Source organism: Cetorhinus maximus, chromosome 7 (genome assembly GCF_964194155.1).
Source record: "Cetorhinus maximus chromosome 7, sCetMax3.hap1.1, whole genome shotgun sequence".
Lineage (NCBI taxonomy): Eukaryota > Metazoa > Chordata > Chondrichthyes > Lamniformes > Cetorhinidae > Cetorhinus > Cetorhinus maximus.
The window spans coordinates 36,051,562-36,071,248 of NC_135885.1; the positions used below are offsets into that span (position 1 = coordinate 36,051,562).

At 40.0% G+C, this 19,687-nt stretch overlaps 1 protein-coding gene across 8 annotated transcripts in view; it reads left to right on the plus strand.

Annotated features, from left to right (window-relative positions):
- LOC144682710 (stAR-related lipid transfer protein 13-like) overlaps window positions 1-19,687 on the plus strand; it is a 165,267-nt gene that overhangs the window by 102,234 nt on the left and 43,346 nt on the right. For 7 of the 8 annotated variants that reach the window (XM_078545328.1, XM_078545333.1, XM_078545335.1 and 4 more), the window contains exons 2-4: window positions 3,567-3,638; window positions 10,923-11,004; window positions 19,506-19,569. In XM_078545328.1, coding sequence (XP_078401454.1) covers window positions 3,567-3,638; window positions 10,923-11,004; window positions 19,506-19,569 — 218 coding nt within the window. Of the gene's footprint in view, window positions 1-1,170; window positions 1,223-3,566; window positions 3,639-10,922; window positions 11,005-19,505; window positions 19,570-19,687 lie in introns of those variants that run through there. The other variant, XM_078545330.1, reaches the window with a different exon arrangement.

The window sequence follows — 19,687 nt, forward strand, 5'->3', positions numbered from 1 at the left end:
GCAGGCATTTTCCCACACTTGTGTGAATGCCTGTCTGTTTTTTGGAGCTTTGCAATGACTTTGAGACAGCTCAGTCAATTAAAAGCACCAAAATCAATTCTGGTGTTTAAGTGTGGTGAATTTGCTCATTGTGATTTATCTTAACTTGATAAATTTAAAAGCATCCTTATTGGGCACAAGTTTAATGATCTGATGTTTATTGGTTAAGCAGTCCACTGTCCTTCCTGGCAGCGATTGCCCTGCTGACTTAAGCAATGCCATATAATAACAGCAGATAATGTGGCTCAGAAATTGAGTATTGCTGAAAAAAAATGCTGCCAAAGCCTTCTGTCTTGCACTCATCAGGACCAACACAAGAATACCAAACCTCAAAGGGAGCAATAATTTATACAGCGTGAGAAGAGGGTGCTGATTGGTTGACAAGTGGTCTCTAATTGGTAGAGATGTTGCCATGGAGTATGCACCAGAGAACTGCCAAGCTTTTGTTTAAATTCAAGCCAGGCAAGGTGACTCTGGTAAAGATATTGCCATGAAAATGAACCAGTGAAGGGCTGTCTCCCAAGCTTTTGTTTAGTTGAAAAAGGTGCAATGCATGGACATGTTCTTCCTGTTCACAAAGGACAGGGAACGGTGTGTGAATATATGTAGCTTACAGCATTTGTAAATTAGCCACACTGCAAATCCGATTGAATACATATATTCGCACACAGGGTCCTGTCCTTTGCCAACATAAAGGAGGTGTCCATGTATTGCACTTTTATCAACTAAACCAAAACTTGGGGCAACAGCCCTTCACTGGTTCATTCTTATGGCAATGCCTTGACCAATCAGTCAACTTACCTGGCTTGAATTTGAACAAAAGATTGACAGTTTCCTGGCAGAGGCATTGCCATGCAGAATGCACCAATCAGTCAGCACCCTCTTCTCATGCAGTGTAAATTATTGTTTCCATTGAGATTTGGCATTCTTGCATCTGCCCTGATGAGTTCAAGAACAAAAGCTTTAACAGCATGCCTCCTTTTTTTTCCAACAATACTGAATAATGTGGGTCTGGATGGGGTTATCAAATAGGTGTGAGTGGACACATAGATTATGGACAACAAACTAAATAGAATGTGTACACCCTGTGTCGTCTTCAGGTCAGATATCTCCCGAGTTGGGCCCCATTCCTCAAGAATGGCATGTAGATGCGAGCCTCTTCTAGCCCTGTCAGGCCTCCGAAGTATGTTCCTGAGGCAAGTAGGTATATGAAGTTGAGATATTTAAAATGCATAACTGCACCATCATTATAACTTCCTCTTCCTGACCCTGCTGCAAAATGTTGGCCACTTCCTCATAATTGGCTGTAGCTTGGAAAATTTTCTACCAGGCAATATGATTTTTATCTCCCTCTGTTAGTACACCAGCCAGATATTGAATGAGTTTATTTTTAGAAGACGCATCAATGTCTCCAACACTTTGTGGTTGCTGTGGACTCAAGCCAAGGATTTCATTCATTCGATTCTAATATTCTTCATGCATCATTTTGTTGTGATTGCTCCTTATGTCGCATTTTTATTATCACTGTCAAGGAAACAAATTGTGGAGTTCTACTGAATTAAGTTATTAACCATTTATCCATTAGTAATCATTATTTTCTGAGTAAGAACACGAGTTCTATTTTTATAGCAACTTCCTGTAGTGACTAAATTTTTTTTTTTAATTGGTCTGTTTCGCACTGTTTAAAGCATGGTTTAGAATTTTCTTAATGTGCATTTACTCAACTTGATCCAAGATTTCCTTGTCACTGGCTTTTGAAATATATTATCAATATATTATAAAGAAATGGGGACTGAAAGTTTATCTTCCAGTTATTCTTTCTGCTTTAAAAGCTTTCATAATATTGAGAGATTCTTACTTGGAAAAAACACTGAAAGATGTGGTACCTTTAGAAATGCTGTGTAGATTTGCTTTCTGATCGAATTCTGTAAGACAACTTGGAGCTGGACTATTGTTTAAGGACCTTGTTGATGTAATTAATACTTTTTTCAGATTAGTTGAAATCCAGGAATAGCTTTTTAATTTATCAGCGACAGGAAATTTTTCAGTAATATGGTTCTTGACAGTTTCTTCCCTGCCCCCACTCATTCCCTTAGGATATAAGTAAGATTAATTAAAATGTGAGAAGATAGACACCATTGATGAGGTCATTGTGTAAGCCATTATGTGCACCTGGTGCCTTAACAGACAGTCTTTTTGATTCAAATGAACAGTACAGATGCGAGAGGTCATGCATCCCATTGAATATAGAAGTGTACAGTCTGCCCATCTTAGCATCTGACTCCAGCTTGATTGACACCAGAATTGTTGTCTCCACAACTGTACAGGTCACTTTGTGAAGAAGCGCTTACCTTTTTTCAGTCTGTGTCTATATTACTTTCTAAAAGACAAGTTAAGATGGCAGTGCTCCTTTTAAATTATCACAACTTTGTCATCTTCACAGATGTTCAGAGAGGATATTTGCCAACTTCCGTAATAATAGAACTGATTATTTTCAATTGTGTATTAGCCTTGTGCATCATATCTGTCAACTTGCTGATCTGATCATTTGTACGAAGACTACTATAGCAGGTGTCATGGTAGAGTGGTAGTGCAAGCATATTTACGGCAGGCCACTGCATCATAATCACTTGAAGGAACTGGGAAAAAGTGAGACAGAACACTTCTCATTTAGGTTGACCAGAGGCCAAGCTGACTTGCTGCAAACTCCAGCAGCTCCCAGGCAGTGACCAGACAATCACAAATGGGAATCAGGCGATATTCCAATAGCATAAGAGTTGCCTTTTCCATAATCAAGAAGCAGACTCTAAGACTAGCGCTGCATATGGCAACTAGGATTTTCATGCAATTCAAAATGTAGTCCTTTCTAACCAACAGATGGCAAAACACTAACAAAAAATTGACAATGTTTTCCTCAGGACAGATTAATTAGATTAATTGAAACAGTGCTTACCACGTCAACTGCTATTGATCTTTATGCTGTGTAATCTCCTCGCTATGAGCAACACAGGTACTGGTACACAATTCGATTTTGCCCATTATCTAAATAGAACACATTATTTTGAAAAGCTTGAATCTCATTTATACTTGAATCTCATTATACTCTGTCTGGTATTAAGTGCTGTGACCATTTTATCGACAGTTCTGCACTGTATTGTAGAGTTCATTTTGGGTTTGCAGGATGACTGGGATGTTAAAACAAAAAAGGAGGAAATTGGCAAAGAAAGTACACTTTCTAGCCATCATCTGTTCTCTAGCTTTTCACAAGCTTACTTGTACATTTTGCACCAGCATCCCTCTTGGCCAAATATTCCAAAACTATTGAAGAGTTCTTGTCACCAAATTTGGCATTTGATTCTCATTGTTCAGCTAATCCATTGAAGGAGCTTTATTCATGGGAGAGCCATCTTGTTTAGCTGCCAGTGGAGTCTGATGCACATTTCTTTGAGGGAAGAAAGAATTAAGTATAGTGCTTATGTCTGAATGTTGAACAGTTTTTAATGTGCCCATCATTTCTTTTCCTTCAGAGATCGATGCCAAGGAAGCATGTGACTGGTTGAGAGCTGCTGGATTCCCTCAGTATGCGCAATTGTATGAAGGTGGGTTTGGATATTGTCTTCACGATTGTGGAAGTTCTGGTGTTCTGACCAGCAATTCTACCTCAACAAATATCACCTAACACAGATTATCCATGTTACCTAGAGATATTCTATTGGGTTTAGGAATCTTCCTGTGCAAAAATGGCTGCCATGTTTCCCTACATCACAATACTTCAAACCATACTTCAAAAATAATTCATTGCCTCTGAAGAGTTTTGGGATGACCCAAGGTCATAAAAAGTTACTAAATAAATTCAAGTTATTTCTTTTGTTCTTCAATTTAAGTTGGTTATTGATTTGGAAATGTATACAGTGGACGTGCTTAAGAAAGAAAAGCTGGAAATTTGGAGCAAAACAGCATGTGCTAGAACTGCACAGCAAACCTATTAGAGACTTTTAAGAGAAAAGATAATTTAACTTTTCAGATATAGCTGTTTATCACACCAGGGGTTACACCTGAAATATTAGCTAGGTTTTTCTCTTTGCAGATGCTGTCTGACCAGTTAACACAATTTCAGAGATCCGAGAAATATATATGAGAAATTGTCTGCCTGAATTTTCCAGGTGACTGCAACACAAACTTGGTCTTAACTGGAATTTTGGGAAACTTGCTTTTGTGGCCATGGGGTGGCATCTTAAGATGACTATTTGCCACAGGACTCCAGTTTTCTGCGTTGTGTGCACCACATATTGAATATGTTTCTTGAATCACTGCAGCTGTTTTTTGTTAAGTGTTCACGGTGATTTACAAACATTTTAAAAGGATAAATTTTCCAGGCTGGTTCTTTTCATTGACTTTTCCTCCATGTGAGAAATGAGTTTAATGTTCGACAGCTGCTATTTTTGTTTTTGTGACTTCCAGTTATCTGTTGACTGTCAAAACTAAATCGCTGGGCCCCTGAATGTAGAGTTAGCAGCAATAATCTACAAATGTAGCATATTTAAGCTACAGTATAATACTGTGAATTTCCTTCAGTATGCCCACTGTACACTCTGTAAAATCATTCAAATATATGGTTTTACATTCCACTCGTCATTTCAGACTGTGGGAGAGGTCAACATGCTTTTGTAAGGAGCCAATATAAAGTTCTTTGGGATCACCTCTGAGCTACTTCCCGGCAAGGTGCATCATGGACTGGTGAAGGATTATAAATTAAAAACAGAAAATGCTCGAAATATCCATATACACCAGGGTGCAGACCACTCTGTCAGCTCTGAGACGAGAGGTGCGTTCCCCATTTCAAGTACCATTCCGTTACCCCCACAACCCTTTCCCAACCCCCACCCAAATTACTGGAAGCTCTGGTATGCCCAATACCCACATTTTCTGAGAGAGAGAAAATAGAAGAACAGCTTAAAGTCAAAGGGGGTTTTGTTTTCATTCTCTCTGCCACCCCTAACTCGGCTATTTTGCTTTAACTTCACACTTCCTCTGAGCATCACTTATATATTTTATTTCACTAATTTCTCTCATCACATCATCTTTTGTCTTATGCTATTATCACTTCTGTCATTTAATCACCTCCTGTTCTCCATCTAATCACTTTAAACTTGTGCTGTTTGTGTTTGGATTACATGAACCAGCTCTGAGCACTTGCATTGTGAAATCTGACTTCTATTCTGGCAATGTATCATGGGTTAATGATTTTGGTGGCAGGGTAAATGCCAATATAAAAGCAACAGATCTGCTAATGCATGGTACAACTGGCCCAGCAATTAGCAACTCCTCATTAGAACATTATCTGTTAATGAACCACCAATTGAGCTGTCTAAATTGCGTCCACAATTATAGACTAAAACATGTATTGCCGAATGGGCTCCTTCTGCACCTTAAAGATACTGTGATACTGTTTACGAGGATAAGGCAGGGGAGTGGGGCTAGGTGGAATGCTCTTTCAGAGAGCTAGTGCAGACTCGATGGGCCGAATAGCCTCCTTCTGCACTGTAACGATACTGTGACATACATTATATATAATATATAATTGTGTGTGTGTGTACATTTACAAAGCACATTTGAATTGTATTTACTTATTTGGTTATACGAATGCATTATTTTGGATTTTAACTTCTGCAATTTGTTGTAGCTGTTCACCTGCTTGTTCTGCATCATACTGCACTTTCAGGAGATCAGGACAGTCGAGTCAAATTATTTCTTCCTGGACATCATTAGCCCCACTCCTCACTCTAGTACTGGGAGGTAAATTTGAGTGAAGGATTCATCAAGGGGCATTTTTGCCCACTTCCCACTGCCTAGATTATCTGGTTAAGACATAAGAGATTCCTTGTAATGAAATGAGCACGGGAAGGAGCAAGAGGGGAGCTGGGAGATAAGTGCTACCTGTTGGTGCTGGTCGTGGGTCTCAGTGGGCCGACCAGATTTGGAGAAAATCAAGTGTCACATCATAGGGAACTAGGTAAGTGGCTGGTGAGTATTTTAATTATTTTGCTCATTTATCTTTGAAATACAGGTACAATTTATTGGTAACTGTAAGGTTTTCTTAATACTCTGTTTGTAATAGCAGTAGTAAAGTTTATAGGGAGCAATAGGGTTCATTAATTAAAATAAATAACTACAAAAGAAAATTAAAATAAAGTAATTAAGATAAATACCTATGTAATTAAGTAACGTATAACTTATAGTTGTAGGTGGCACTAGCTTTTAAAAAGCACAGAATAACTCCTACATATACAATTTACTAAGTTAATTAAGAAAGTAATTAAATTAACTAAATAACATAACACCTGTCCTGCCATTGTCTTTTGTGTTGCAGCTGTGGAATTTGGGGAGCTTCTGGGCACCAAGGCAATCTGGGGCAAACACGTCTGCAGAAAGTGTAAGCAGCTAGAGGAATTCCAGATCAAAATTATTAATCTGGAAGCTGAACTGCAGACTCTGCGCAACAATAAGGAAGGGGGAGAAATACTTGAACGCTTTGTTCCAGAAGATAGTTACATTCTTAGAATAGGGTCGTCTGTTTTGGATAGCGGTGAGGGACAAGAGGATGTGACAGTGAGTAAGGCAGGTAACGGGACTGAGCAGACAGTTGTAGAGGAGCCTCAAACTTTACATTGTCAAACAGGTACAAGGTGCTTGCCACCTGTGCGATGAAAGTGAGGTCTGCAGTGTGGATGAGCAGACTGGCCGTGGCACCATGGTACAGGAAGCAAAAAGGAATGTCATAGTATTAGGGGATAGTATAATGAGGGGGATTGATGCTGTTCTTTGTAGCGAAGAGCGAGAGCCCAGATGGCTGCCTGCCCAGTGCCAGGGTTTTGGACATTTTCTCAGGGCTAGAGAGGAACATACAAACATACAGTGAGAGGGGGAGGATCCAGTTGTTGTGGTGCATGTAGGTACCAATGACATAGGCAGGACAAAGAAAGAGGTACTGCATAGTCTGTATGAAAAGCTGGGCATCAAATTAAGAAGCAGAGCCTCTGGATTATTACTTGAGCCGCGTGCAAATTGGCATAGAGCAAATAAGATTAGGGAAATGAACGCGTGGCTCAAAGACTAATGTGGGAGAAGTGGGTTCCAGTTCGTGGGGCACTGGCATCAGCACTGCGGAAAGTGGGGGCTGTACAGTTGGGACAGCCTACACCTGGAACCATGCTGGGACGTGTTCTTGCGAATTGGATAAATAGGGAAGGAAAGAGGGCTATAAACTAAAAGGAGGGGGAGGGATAAAACTTGGGTAGACGCACCAAATCAAGGGGTAGAGTCAAGGCAGGAGAACAAAATAGTAAAATGGGAAATGAGGGTCAGAGAATGGCAGGAAGGGACCGAGAAAAAACCTAGGATACACAGTCGAGACTAGATGTTAGAAAAATAACAACAAGACAAAACTAAATGTTCTGTATCTGAATGCACGTAGCATTCATAGCAAAGTAAACAAATTGATAGTGCAATTGAAGTAAATAAATACGGAAACGTGGCTGCAGGATGACAAGGATTGGGTCCTGAATATTGAGGGATACATGACACTCGAAGAACAGCAGACTAGGTAAAGGTGGGGAGTAGCACAGTTAATCAAGGGTGGCATTCGTGCAGTAGTTAGAGATGACCTTGATTCAGGAGATCAGGATGTAGAATCAGAAAATGCTGGAAAAACTCAGCAGGTCGGGCAGCGCCTGTGGAGAGTGAAACGGAGTTAATGTTTTGAGTCCGTATGACTCCTCTTCAGAGCATAAAGAATGGCAGAGAATGACTAAAAAGTTAATTAGGAGAGAGAAATTAGAGTATGGAAGGAAGCTAGCTAGAAATGTAAAATGGATAGCAAGAGTTCCTACAGGCACTTAAAAAGGAAAATCGCATGTAAAGTGAGTGTTGGTCCTCTAGTGAGAGAGAGAATGAGGGGTTAATAGTAGATAATAAGGAAATGGCAGATAAAATGAACAAATATTTTGCTTCACTATAGAAGATACAAAAATATCTCAGTTATAGCTGTAAATCAGGAAGTGGAAGGAAGAGAGGAATGTGGTGAAATTACAATCACTAGGGAAGTGGTACTGAGCAAACTGATGGAGCTGTGAGCTGATAGTCTCCGGGTCCTGATGGACTTTATCCTAGGGTCTAAAAAGAGGTGGCTAATGAGGTAGTCGATGCATTAGTGTTACTTTTCCAAAATTCAATAGATTCTGGAAAGGTTCCATCAGACTGGAAAGTAGCAAATATAACCCCTCTATTCAAGAAGGGAGGGAGGCAGAAAGAAAACGGGAAACTATAGGCCAGTTAGCTTGACATCTGTCGTGGAGAAGGTGTTAGAATTAATCATTAAGAAGGTTATAGCTGGGCACTTAGAAAACCTCAAGGTAATTGGGAAGAGTCTGCATGGTTTTGTGAAAGTGAAATTATGTTTAACCAATTTATTGGAGTTCTTTGAAGGAGTAACGTGCACTGTGGATAAAGGGGAGCCTGTAGTGTACTTGGATTTCCAGAAGGCACTTGATAAGGTGCCACATCAAAGGTTATTGTGGAAAATAAAAGCTCATGGTGTAAGGGGGAACATAACAGCATGGATAGAAGATTGGCTGGCTGGCAGAATACAGTGTATGCAAAATGGGTCTTTTTCTGATTAGCAGGATGTGACAAGTGGAGACCCGCAGGGGCCTCAACTTTTTATTTATCAATAACTTAGATGAGAGGAGCGAAAGCATGGTAGCTAAATTCGCTGACGACACAAAGATTGTTAGGAAAGTATGTTGTGAAAAGGACTTGAGTTGCAGATGGATATAGATAGTTTGAGTGAGTGGTAAAAATCTGGCAGATGGAGTATAATGTGGGAAAACGTGAAGTTGTTCACTTTGGTAGGAAAAATAAAAAAGCAGAGTATTACATAAACAGAGAACGGCTGCAGAATTCTGAGATGCAGAGAGGTCTAGGTGTTCATGTGCATGAGTCACAAAAAGTTTGCATGCAGGTATAGCAAGTAATTAAAGCTAATGGAATGCTAACCTTTGTTACGAGAAGAATTGAACATAAAAGTAAGGATGTTATGCTTCAGTTATACAGGGCATTGATGAGACCACATCTTGAATACTGTGTGTATTTTTGATCTCATTTAAGGAAGGATGCAGATAAGTTGGAGACGGTACCAAGGAGGTTTACTAGATTGATACTGGAATGAGCAGGTTGTCTTATATGAAAAGGTTGGACAGATTGGGCTTGTTTCCATTGGAGGTTAGAAGCGTGAGAGGTGACTTGATTGAAGTATATAAGATCCTCAGCGGTCTCAATAAAGTGGACATGGAAAGGATGTTCCCTGTTGTGGGTGAGTCCAGAACTAGTGGGCACAGTTTTAAAATTAGGGGTGCCCTCATAGGACAGAGATGAGAAGAAATTTTTTCTGAGGGTTGGGTGACTTTGGAACCCTCTGCCTCAGAAAGCAATAGAGGCGGGGTCATTGAATATTTTTAAGGTGGAGGTAGATGGAGGCAAGGGATTTAAAGGTTTTTGGGGTAGATGGGAATGTGGAATTTGAAACATAAACAGATCAGCCATGATCTTATTGAATGGCGGAGGATACTTGAGGGGCCAAATGGCCTACTTCTGCTCCTATTTTGTATGTTCATATGAAATATACTTGTCAAACAAGGTTTAGGCCTCCTAGATTGGAGTTTGTTGCTCGAATACCATTACTGTTAGCCCAGAGGCTTATTTCAACACGAGTTCTGCAATAACAACTTAAAACTGTTTGGCTAAAGGTGTCATCTATGAAACAAAAATGCATGCATACATATATTGACTCATAGAGGAAGGACTGAATGCCTTAAGATGGAGACCATTCACCTTTTTTCCTTTCTTTAATTTAGCAGAATAGTGTAGATACACTCAATTTTCCTTCTGAAGCCCCAACTTAAAGATTTAAAGTGTTAATTTCCTGTTTGCAGTGCACTTTCTTGCTTACCAAATGCTGAGCTGTTTATCCAGCATCAGTGGCTTGCCTCTTGAAGCAGTGTTCTGTTCAATGTTATCTCAAGTTGATAATTTTACTGATTAATTGAAATCTGTGACAGTGGAGTATGTTAAAGGAAATACTATAGGGAACTGTAAAGAAAATGGGCTATGTAGGAATTTTAGGACTGCTATTGTGGAGATGCCCCAATTTATAATGTGTGACAGAGAAATTCTGCAACTAGGGACATTTATCTCTGTGTAGCTGATGATCTGGCATTCAATGACCAGAAATATTTTTGACACATCTGTTAAATAAACTAAACGCTTCCTCTAGTCTCTGTTTTCACGATCTCACTGATTGTAAACAGATGTAAAACTAAATTTTTTGTGTAACGAAAGGCCAGATTTGGAATTCCTTTATTGATGTGAGCTTCTCATATTCTCACAGATGAAGTTTTAGACCAAGTTATATTTGTATATATCTCTGCTTTCCAATAGAATAAGACTTTAAAAATTATGCCGGCCACCCAGTGAGATGGTCTTTAACTTTCCCATTGGAAAATGACACTCAAGCTTGTATTTAAGTATCTTTTTTTAGTGAATGTTGCATAAAGATCGTGCTGAATTGGAGGTTTGAAAAAGAAACAAAATATTGGAAATAAACAAGTTTACTAAAAACTGAAAATATGGAAAAAGACACATTATTGTTTTGGTATGAACTATGTCTTTGCTCTTGTCAAACACTGATGGAGCTGCTGGGTATTTCTGACATTGTTTTTATTTTATGTGAACAGCATGCTGTTCATTACTGTGAAGAAAACTTTGTTTTGCTCACTAATCACAATACTGTACAAATATATAATTTAAGATATTTTGATCTGTTGCAGATTCCCAATTCCCAATTGACATTGCGTCTGTAAAGAAAGATCATGATTTTCTTGACAAAGATTTCATTGAACCACTTTGTAGGTAAGGAATGAAAAACAAAAATTTTGTCGAACGGTAACTGAATTTGAATAAAATGGCAATTCTGCACACTCAATGTCGGATGTTAATGTACTGATGTACACGTAGACTTCAAGCAATTTCTGAAGAATTAGCCACTTAGAAATCTGTTATCCTTGAATTCATTTAATGGATATGTTATGTCAGCATATGATTTATATTGCCTTTGAGTAGGGAACATCCTTTGTTCGTGCCATCATACCAGAATGTCTTCTGTAACTATATTTCCATAAAAAATCTCTATATTGTACATTCTGAGAAATCTGAAATATTTATGAAATAAAACGTACATTTTGCTCCTGTCCCTAAAGATGCCTTGCTTGGCCTATTTTTAGAAAATGTTAATGGATCTCAAGAGATTAATATGGCTGAAAACACTGGCTTGTTTGTTTTCAAAGGCCAGAGTATTGCACAAAAGACTTATTTTATAATCAATCTCCACAATTGATCATAATGCCTTTGTCACTAGGAGTGATTTATGTTCAACGTCAACAAGAGTTTTATCAGCCTTATACTGCAGAGTGATTAGTTGAGACATGGTTCTAAACAGAGCAGTGTTGTGAGGGAATGAAAATCCTAATCGCAGCAACATTTCTGGCGTGCTCGTTGAGAACCTCGGAAGCCAAACAAACCTCCAGCTGTTGAGTGGGAAAGCTTTTAGAAGTGCAAAAGGCACCAAGCTGCTCATTAAATTTCTATCACTGTCGTAGAAAACCTGAAAAAAACAAATTGGTCATTATCCATGGAAATGATAAGGGTGCTGTGAATAACATCGTATTCATGGTCTCTTTAAGACAAATCCTTTTGAAGACTTATTTGTCATGGCTATAGAAGTCACTCTAGCTTCCACGCTTTGAAGCTGTCAGTCTTTGTGATTTCTCCCTCTCCTGTATATTACAGATCATGAACCTAGTACCCTGGAGAAATACAAGATGATAATTGGCCTGAAATCACAATATTCCCACATACATGATTTCAAACGTTAGAGCTAATGTAATTGCTTTTGCAGCTGCTGTTGCCATGGCAACTAGGGATGTGCAATAAACACAGCCTTCCCAGCATCAGGCTATGAATAAAATAAACGGGAAGTGTATTGAGGTGATTACAAACAGCTGTGTGCTGCTGTGCACTTGCTGGCTTCCTCTGAATCCATGATCACAGAATCCCATCATCAACTAAAAAGGGATACAATATTATGAAGGAATTAATCTGAAAATGCAAATAAACTAGAATAGAATTTTCATGTTGATCCCTTCTTTGTCTCAGACGGCTCCTGCCATTTGAGTGTGACCGGCTGTCAGCCTAGCAGGAGACAGCTATAAATATGTACCCTGTATTCCTTTGCTAATACACTAACTTGCAGAGTGCTGAAGTAAATCAGCTTTCCATTTGTGGACTATGGCAAGCAGGTTGGCAGTAGATTCTACTTCTACAACGCTGTCAAAATCATAAATGTATTTAATATAACAGTGTAAAGTTGATACAACAACTTGTAATTATTAAAAAGCAAAATACTGCGAATGCTAGAATTTGAAATAAAAATGGAAAATATTGGAAACAGTCAGTAGCTCAGGCAGCACCTGTGATGAGAGAAACAGAGTTACTGTTTCAGTTTGTGACCTTACTTCAGAACACAAATAGCTATAATCTCCATTGCAGTCGGTTTTTGTTGGATAGACAAAAATATACAAGAACTAATGGTGGCCATTTTCAACTTCTTCACTTCAGCACTAATCAACAGATTATCCACCCATTGGAACTTGGCTGGATCCTACAACATGTATGATTCACCCTGTCAAATAACTGCAAAAAAGCATAAGAAATAGGGGCAGGTCTAGGCCATATGGCCCTTTCAGTAAGATTATTGCTGATCTTCTACTCTACTTTCCCATCTGATCTTCGAATCCCCTGATTCCCTTAATGTCCAAAAATTTATCAGTCTTGCTTTTGAATATTCTCAATGATTGGGTATCCAAAGCTGTTGGGTAGAGAATTCCAAAGTTCACAACACTCTGAAGAAATTTGTAGACCTCTCAGTCCATTTTATGTAGCCAACTCCTTATCTTGATACTATGAACCCTAGTTTTGGACTCTTCAGCTATGGGAAACGGTACCTAAGCATCTACCCTGCTAAGCCATCCATGAATTTTATGTTTCAATGAGACTTTTCCCTGGAGTTTAGAAGAGTGAGAAGTTTAGGCCCATTCTACTTGGTGTCTCCTCATGACCCCCACTCACCCTAGGACCCAACTCTTAAGAATCAATCCGCTGCACCCATCTCCAAGGCAAGTATGCCCTTGGGTAAGGAGACCAGAACTATACTCCAAATGTGGTCTTCATCAAAGGCCTATGTTTCTGCATATAACTCATTAATTTTATACTCCAATCCCCTTGCAATTAAAGCTAACTTATGTCTTCCTAAATTGCTTGCTATATCTCTGTTAAAATGTGGTTTGTGTACAAGGACACACACATCCCTCTGAATACCAACATTTACTACTAATCTCATTTTTAAAAATATTCTGCCTTTCCAATCTTCCTACTCGAGTAGGTAATTTCACATTTCCTCTAATTATACTCCAGTTGCCACCTTGTTGCCCACTCAAGCTGTTTATATCCCTTTGCAACTTTGTTGCAGCTCTCCACAGCTTACTTTCCCTCTTGGCTTTGTATTATCAATAAACTTGGATATATTGCACTCAGTCCCCTCATCTAAGTCATTGATATAGATTGTAAATAGCTGAGGCCCAAGCAAGCATTGATCCATGTGGCACCCCACTGGTTAAAGAAATTGCTCACCCAAGAGCTGGTGCAGATACAATGGGCCGAATGGCCTCCTTCTGTAACAATTCTGTGATACAATCTGTCATCCCAAAATGGCCCCTTTGTTCCTACTGCTTTCTGTCCATTAACCAATTCTCAATCCATGCTAATATGCTATTCACATTCCTAATATTTATAAAGATGGTTAAGTTGACAGTTACTTCCATTTTCTCTATTTCTAAATAACCCGAGAGTTTGTGTTCTGCTGACTTACAAGAGCAAATGTAAGCCGGAGCATTGCCATACAGTTAGCAGATTCATATGGTGAATGGGAGGTGAGTAGGAACAGAAGTGGAACACAGAAATACTACATTATTATTTAGTCAAATGATATGACTGGGATTTGTTGCACCCTATTGTATTGTGTAATGGTGTTCGTTTCAACAAGGCTTTGGGGTGGATGGAACTGACTGGTGCAGCTTGTTAAACAATGACCCTTCAATCCTGGAACTTGGGTCTAAATGCAGCCCAAGTGATGGGCTGAAAGTTTTCTTTCTGTTGGTTATGAGGAGCCTATGTTAAATGAGATCTCAATACAGATTCTAATGAGCATTGGGTTGCAGCATACAAACTACCACGATATCCCCATGCTTTTGTACCTTGTACCTTCCAGAATCAATTATTACAATGCTCTCCTGGCTGGTCTCCCATTTTCCACCCTCCCATCAACTTTAGTTCATCCAAAACACTGCTGCCTACATCCATATTTGCACCAAATCCTGTTCACCTATCACCTCATGTTCATTGGCCTATATTGGCTCCTGGTCCAGCAACACATCAGTTTTAAGATTCACCCAAGGATGAGGATTCACCCAAGGAAAGAAGGACTCGGCTGAAAGTACAACTCACCCACGCTAATTAAGTGCTCTGGTGGTTCCAGTGGCAACGTGTGCAACCGTATCTTTAGTGTCTTTGGTCTCCCTCCTGTGCTGTGTGCTGCTTTTCTCAGAGGTGTGACCTCCTCAATATCAGACATTCTAAATTCACCTGATAGTCCCAGCGCAATTGTGGTGGAGTTAATGATTGGACTATAGGTAACGACTGGGTCTCCCAGGATTAGTTAAGAGAATACAGATTCACCACAGATTCTGAAGACCTTCCTGTAGCCTGATCTACTCAACAGCCTGGTTATATGTCGCCCATTTACTGCTGGCTGAAAAAACCTGGTCCAACGTTCTTGAGCCACTTTCACTGCTGCCCTTTCTGCCCAACAGCTGGCTTGCTATGATGTAGCTATGAATTTGCATTTGGTTTGAAGTGAAGTATAAAAGAAGGTGGCATTGGCAAATTAAAACAGAAAAGACTTGATACTCAGCTGCTTGATTAGCATCATCCAGAATTTCACTTGATGTGATATGATTTCATATGATTGAGAGGTCGTAACAGCACAACAGGGGCAATGTGACATCTGTTGTGTGTTCTCGGCATCATTTTTCAATTTGCATTTCGTGCTTCTGTGTTTCTTCTTGCCTTAGCACCAGCAACTCCCAGAGATGTGCAGCCTTGTAGTCAGTAGAGAAATCCTCAGCACTAGAATGTTTTGTGCTCTCAGTATTACATTTTCTTAATTTTCCTTTGGCCAGAGAAAATAATTGTAAGATTTACAGAATGTTGCACCATCAAAACTATTTCAGCAGTGTAGCCCACTGTTGTGGTACACTGCACCATGATTCAGACACTTCCTTAATCTCACCAGCACCCATAGAGTTTGGTGCCAAGTGTAGGTTTCTCATTTCCTTGGTGGAAGGTAAGGTGATTTTCTCTCCATTATTTTGCACTTAGTCCTCTTTGGTTGTTTGCCTAACTTTGCTGCTGAATTGTATATAGTCAGGAGGAAACAAGAAAGGAATGTTTGTGTGACCCAGATTTGAGCTTCAGTATGGCCAGTGAGAATTTGAGTTCTGCTGTGACTTTGACAAGAAGCTTCTTTTATTCTCTGAGGGTCATTAGCCTGTGGAATTCTCTTCCCCCAAAGAGCAGTGGAGGCTGGGTCATTGAATTTATTCAAGTGTGAGTTGGATAGATTTTTGAAAGACAAGGGAGTCGAGGGTTTTGTGGGGGCAGACAGGAAAGTGGAATTGAGATCATGATCAGATCAGCCATGATCTTTTTGAATGATGGAGCAGGTTCAAAGGGCCAAATGGCCTACTCCTGCTCCTAGGTCCTGTGTTCTAGAGAGTTTGAAATGACAGGCTTTAAGCTTGTGTGCGCAATCAACTCTTTGTGGAATTGTCATATGATCTCTGTAGCCACAGCTATTAACACTCGGATGCTGAGTGAAATTTGTGATCAAAAAAGACACTGGCAAAGTTTGGATGTGTTTTGCTCATTCTAAAAGTCCAAAGCGGGTGCCAAGAAGTCAAAATTTGCAGCACAGCGTCACACAAAAGAACAGCACTCTAAATGTACCCAGCGACATATTGGTTTGGGTGTTTATCACTGGTGACCACCTGAAACAAACACAGGCATCGTTAAAATATGTTAATAAGGCTGCTGGGCTGGAATCGGGACCTTTTTGGGTAATTGTTGGCTGTGTGCGCCTAAGACATTTCCTAAAACCACCCAGCAAATCATGGCCGAAACAGTCAAGAAGCAGCCTTCACAAGCACTGCTTTAAAGAAATCCAAAGGTAAGTCTCTGGTTAGTTGTTTTAAGGTGTTTTGAAGCCAATTTTTTTTTGGCTGATGGCTTCAGTTGTAAAATACTTTTGAAAAAAGAGTTGGTGATGGTCGAGATTTATTCATTCTCAATTTGCTGAACATTGGAATGATGCTGGGCTTAATCCCATGGCACCCAAATCAGGAGAAAGAGCAGCAGCAAAGATCTGCAGTGGCTGCAAGAAGAGGATGAACAAGGGAAGTGCACGGGAGGCCATACAGCATGTGGATCTTCAGGAAACTCAGAGGAGCAGTATGTAAGGTGGCTGCACTTCAAGGAGGCGATCATTGAATATATTTAAGGCTGAACTAGACAGGTCTCTCAGGGAATTGGCGGATATGGGGACCAGGTGGGAAAGTGGAGTTGAAGCTGAAGCTCAGCTATGATTGTATTGAGTGGCAGAGCAGGCTCTATGGCCTACTGCTGTTCCTATTTCTTATGTTCTTATTGTTGGTTCACCGTGGCTGTAAACTTCTGTGCCTCTGGTACCTTTCAAAATTCACCGATAACATTAACAACATCACTCGGTTTGCTGTGCAAAAGGCAACCCAGCAATTCACTTGATGTGCTACTTGCGAGGTGACAACTGTTTGTTTAAAAAGAAGACTTGTATTTACATAACACCTTTCACAACCTCAGGACATTTCAAGACATTTTATAGGCAATCAAGTACTTTTTTTAGTGTAATCACTGCCATATGTAGCACATACAGTATGATCCTACAGACAGGAGTAAGATAAATGACCTGATCATCTGGTTTTAAATGATGTTGGTTGAGGGATAAATGTTGGCCAGAATCACGGGGATCCTTGTTTTTTCTCTTTAGTAACGCTGTGAGATTTTTACGTCCACCAGAAAGAGCAAATGGGATCTCAGTTTAACATTTAATCCAAAAGACAACACTTCCAACAGTGTAGCACTCCTGTAATTCACTGGAGAGGCAGCCTGAAGCCTCTTGGAGTCGTGCTTAAATTCAGAACCTTCTGACTCAGTGGCAAAAGTGCTACCACTGAGCCGCACTGATACTGGCTTGGCCATGGAGGCTGGCAACCAGAAAGAAACAATTTGCCCACATTGCTGGATTCCAGGGGATGTTTGGCATCATACACTGCAGACATGTAAACCTACATGTCCCCTAATTAGACATTTTTTTTCAACAGGAATGGGCTTCTATGTTGAACTTGTTTGCAACCGCTAGCATGAGTAATGTATGTCTGCGCCAGTGTTCTGGTAATAGTCATGATGCATTCACTACTCGATCAATCCTCAATATCCTTTCTGTTCCACTCAGATTATTAAGGGTAGGAAGGCTGCTGGGGAGGAACTGGTTCATGGCTCCTGCCAATATAATCAGAGCCATGCAGCAACAAAGGTTCTGACTGAGCAAACCATTGGCATCCTGAAATAAGAGTGTCACCATTTGGACAGCTTGGGCTGAGTTGTTCTGTCCACCTAGAGAGAGCATCAAGATTCATAATTGTCCAGCACGTAGCAAACAATCTTGCAATATAAAGGGGAGTTGCATTGGGGCTTCCAGTGGAGCAAAAAGTGGAAAAGGTGAAGAAAGGAATGAGAAACCAGATGTAGTTGAAGAGAACTGCTCCCCACCATCAGTACTTACCCTCATGGGCTTTGCATCTGTCGTATCATAAAGCACACATTTATACATAAAGGCTGAGCCTGATTATAATCAAGGTGAGGCTTATAGCAGCAGTAGCAATAGGATTCAATAGCGGTTACTTATATTAATCATGAAGCATTGCGTTCTGTCACGGGGGTTGTGTTCTGACACGGGGGGTAAGTATCTATCCATTTTACCCTGTTCTTAAAATGAACAGATCCATTTGTACTCATAGACCGAAAACTTGAGCTGGACTGCCTGAACACATTTTAAATGCAACTATAAATGCCCTTGTGTTGAATTCTCAGGAGGTGTGGTTACGTGCAACCACAATGTTTATTCAAACTCAGTGGCTTTTAGTGGGTGGAAGATTCAAATTGTATTGGGTGAAAAGAGTGCTCTGATGAAATCAGCATGTGAGAGAAACCTGAAAAGGTGTTCATCAGTGCATCACTTTATTATGTTTATCACACAGTGTAAAGCACCATTGTCGCTCAGTAAACATCCAATAAATTGACTGGGCTGACCTAGGTAGGCAAGCGGCATTTAGCAGTTCCACTTGCAATAAAGGTACCAGCTGACCTATGTTTGATAAAGGGATAGGCTAGAGAAACCAAACACTCTCTCACAGTGCTGCTGTTTAAATGAATGGAGCTGAGCAGAATGCCATATAGGATGTATTATAAAAACAAAAAGCTAAAAGCTACTGCGGATGCTGGAAATCCAAAACAAAAACAGAATTACCTGGAAAAACTCAGCAGGTCTGGCAGCATCGGCGGAGAAGAAATCAGTTAATGTTTCGAGCCTTCATGGCCCTTCGGCAGAACTGAAGCATAGTTAGAAGAAGGGAGAAATATAAATTGGTTTAAGGTGGGTGGGGTGGGGGGGGTGCGGGGGGAGAGACACAGACATCTTTTGATTATCTGCTCATCTCCACAATCACCACACCCTCAATGTGTCTCTCCCCGCCCCACCCCCACCCCACCCACCTTAAACCAATTTATATTTCTCCCTTCTTCTAACTATGCTTCAGTTCTGCCGAAGGGCCATGAAGGCTCGAAACGTTAACTGATTTCTTCTCCGCCGATGCTGCCAGACCTGCTGAGTTTTTCTAGGATGTATTATCACTATTTACACTGGCTTATAATGCAGACCTGTGATATGGGCTCTAGCAGCCTATAGCCTAAAATGTTACTGTCCAGATGAGCATTTTCCTTAGAAATTTAAAGGCCTATCTTGTAATTAAAATGGCAGTTAATTACCTAGAAATGTTTCAAATCCCATCATTGGATTGTCATTAGTTGAGGATAATTGTAATTGAGATTGGATTTGATTTATATATTGGAGTTTGATTTATTTCCAGGCGACTGAATACTTTGAATAAGTGCACCTCTATGAAAATTGACATCAACCTTCACAAGAAAAAAGTAAGGACATATCTTTTGTTTAATTTTCTACTTGCATGTGTAGCTTCTGACAATGTCTGCTGTCTTTCAAATCAATGCCTAATCTTAAAATATACAACCTGTGTACTAGGGTGTGAGA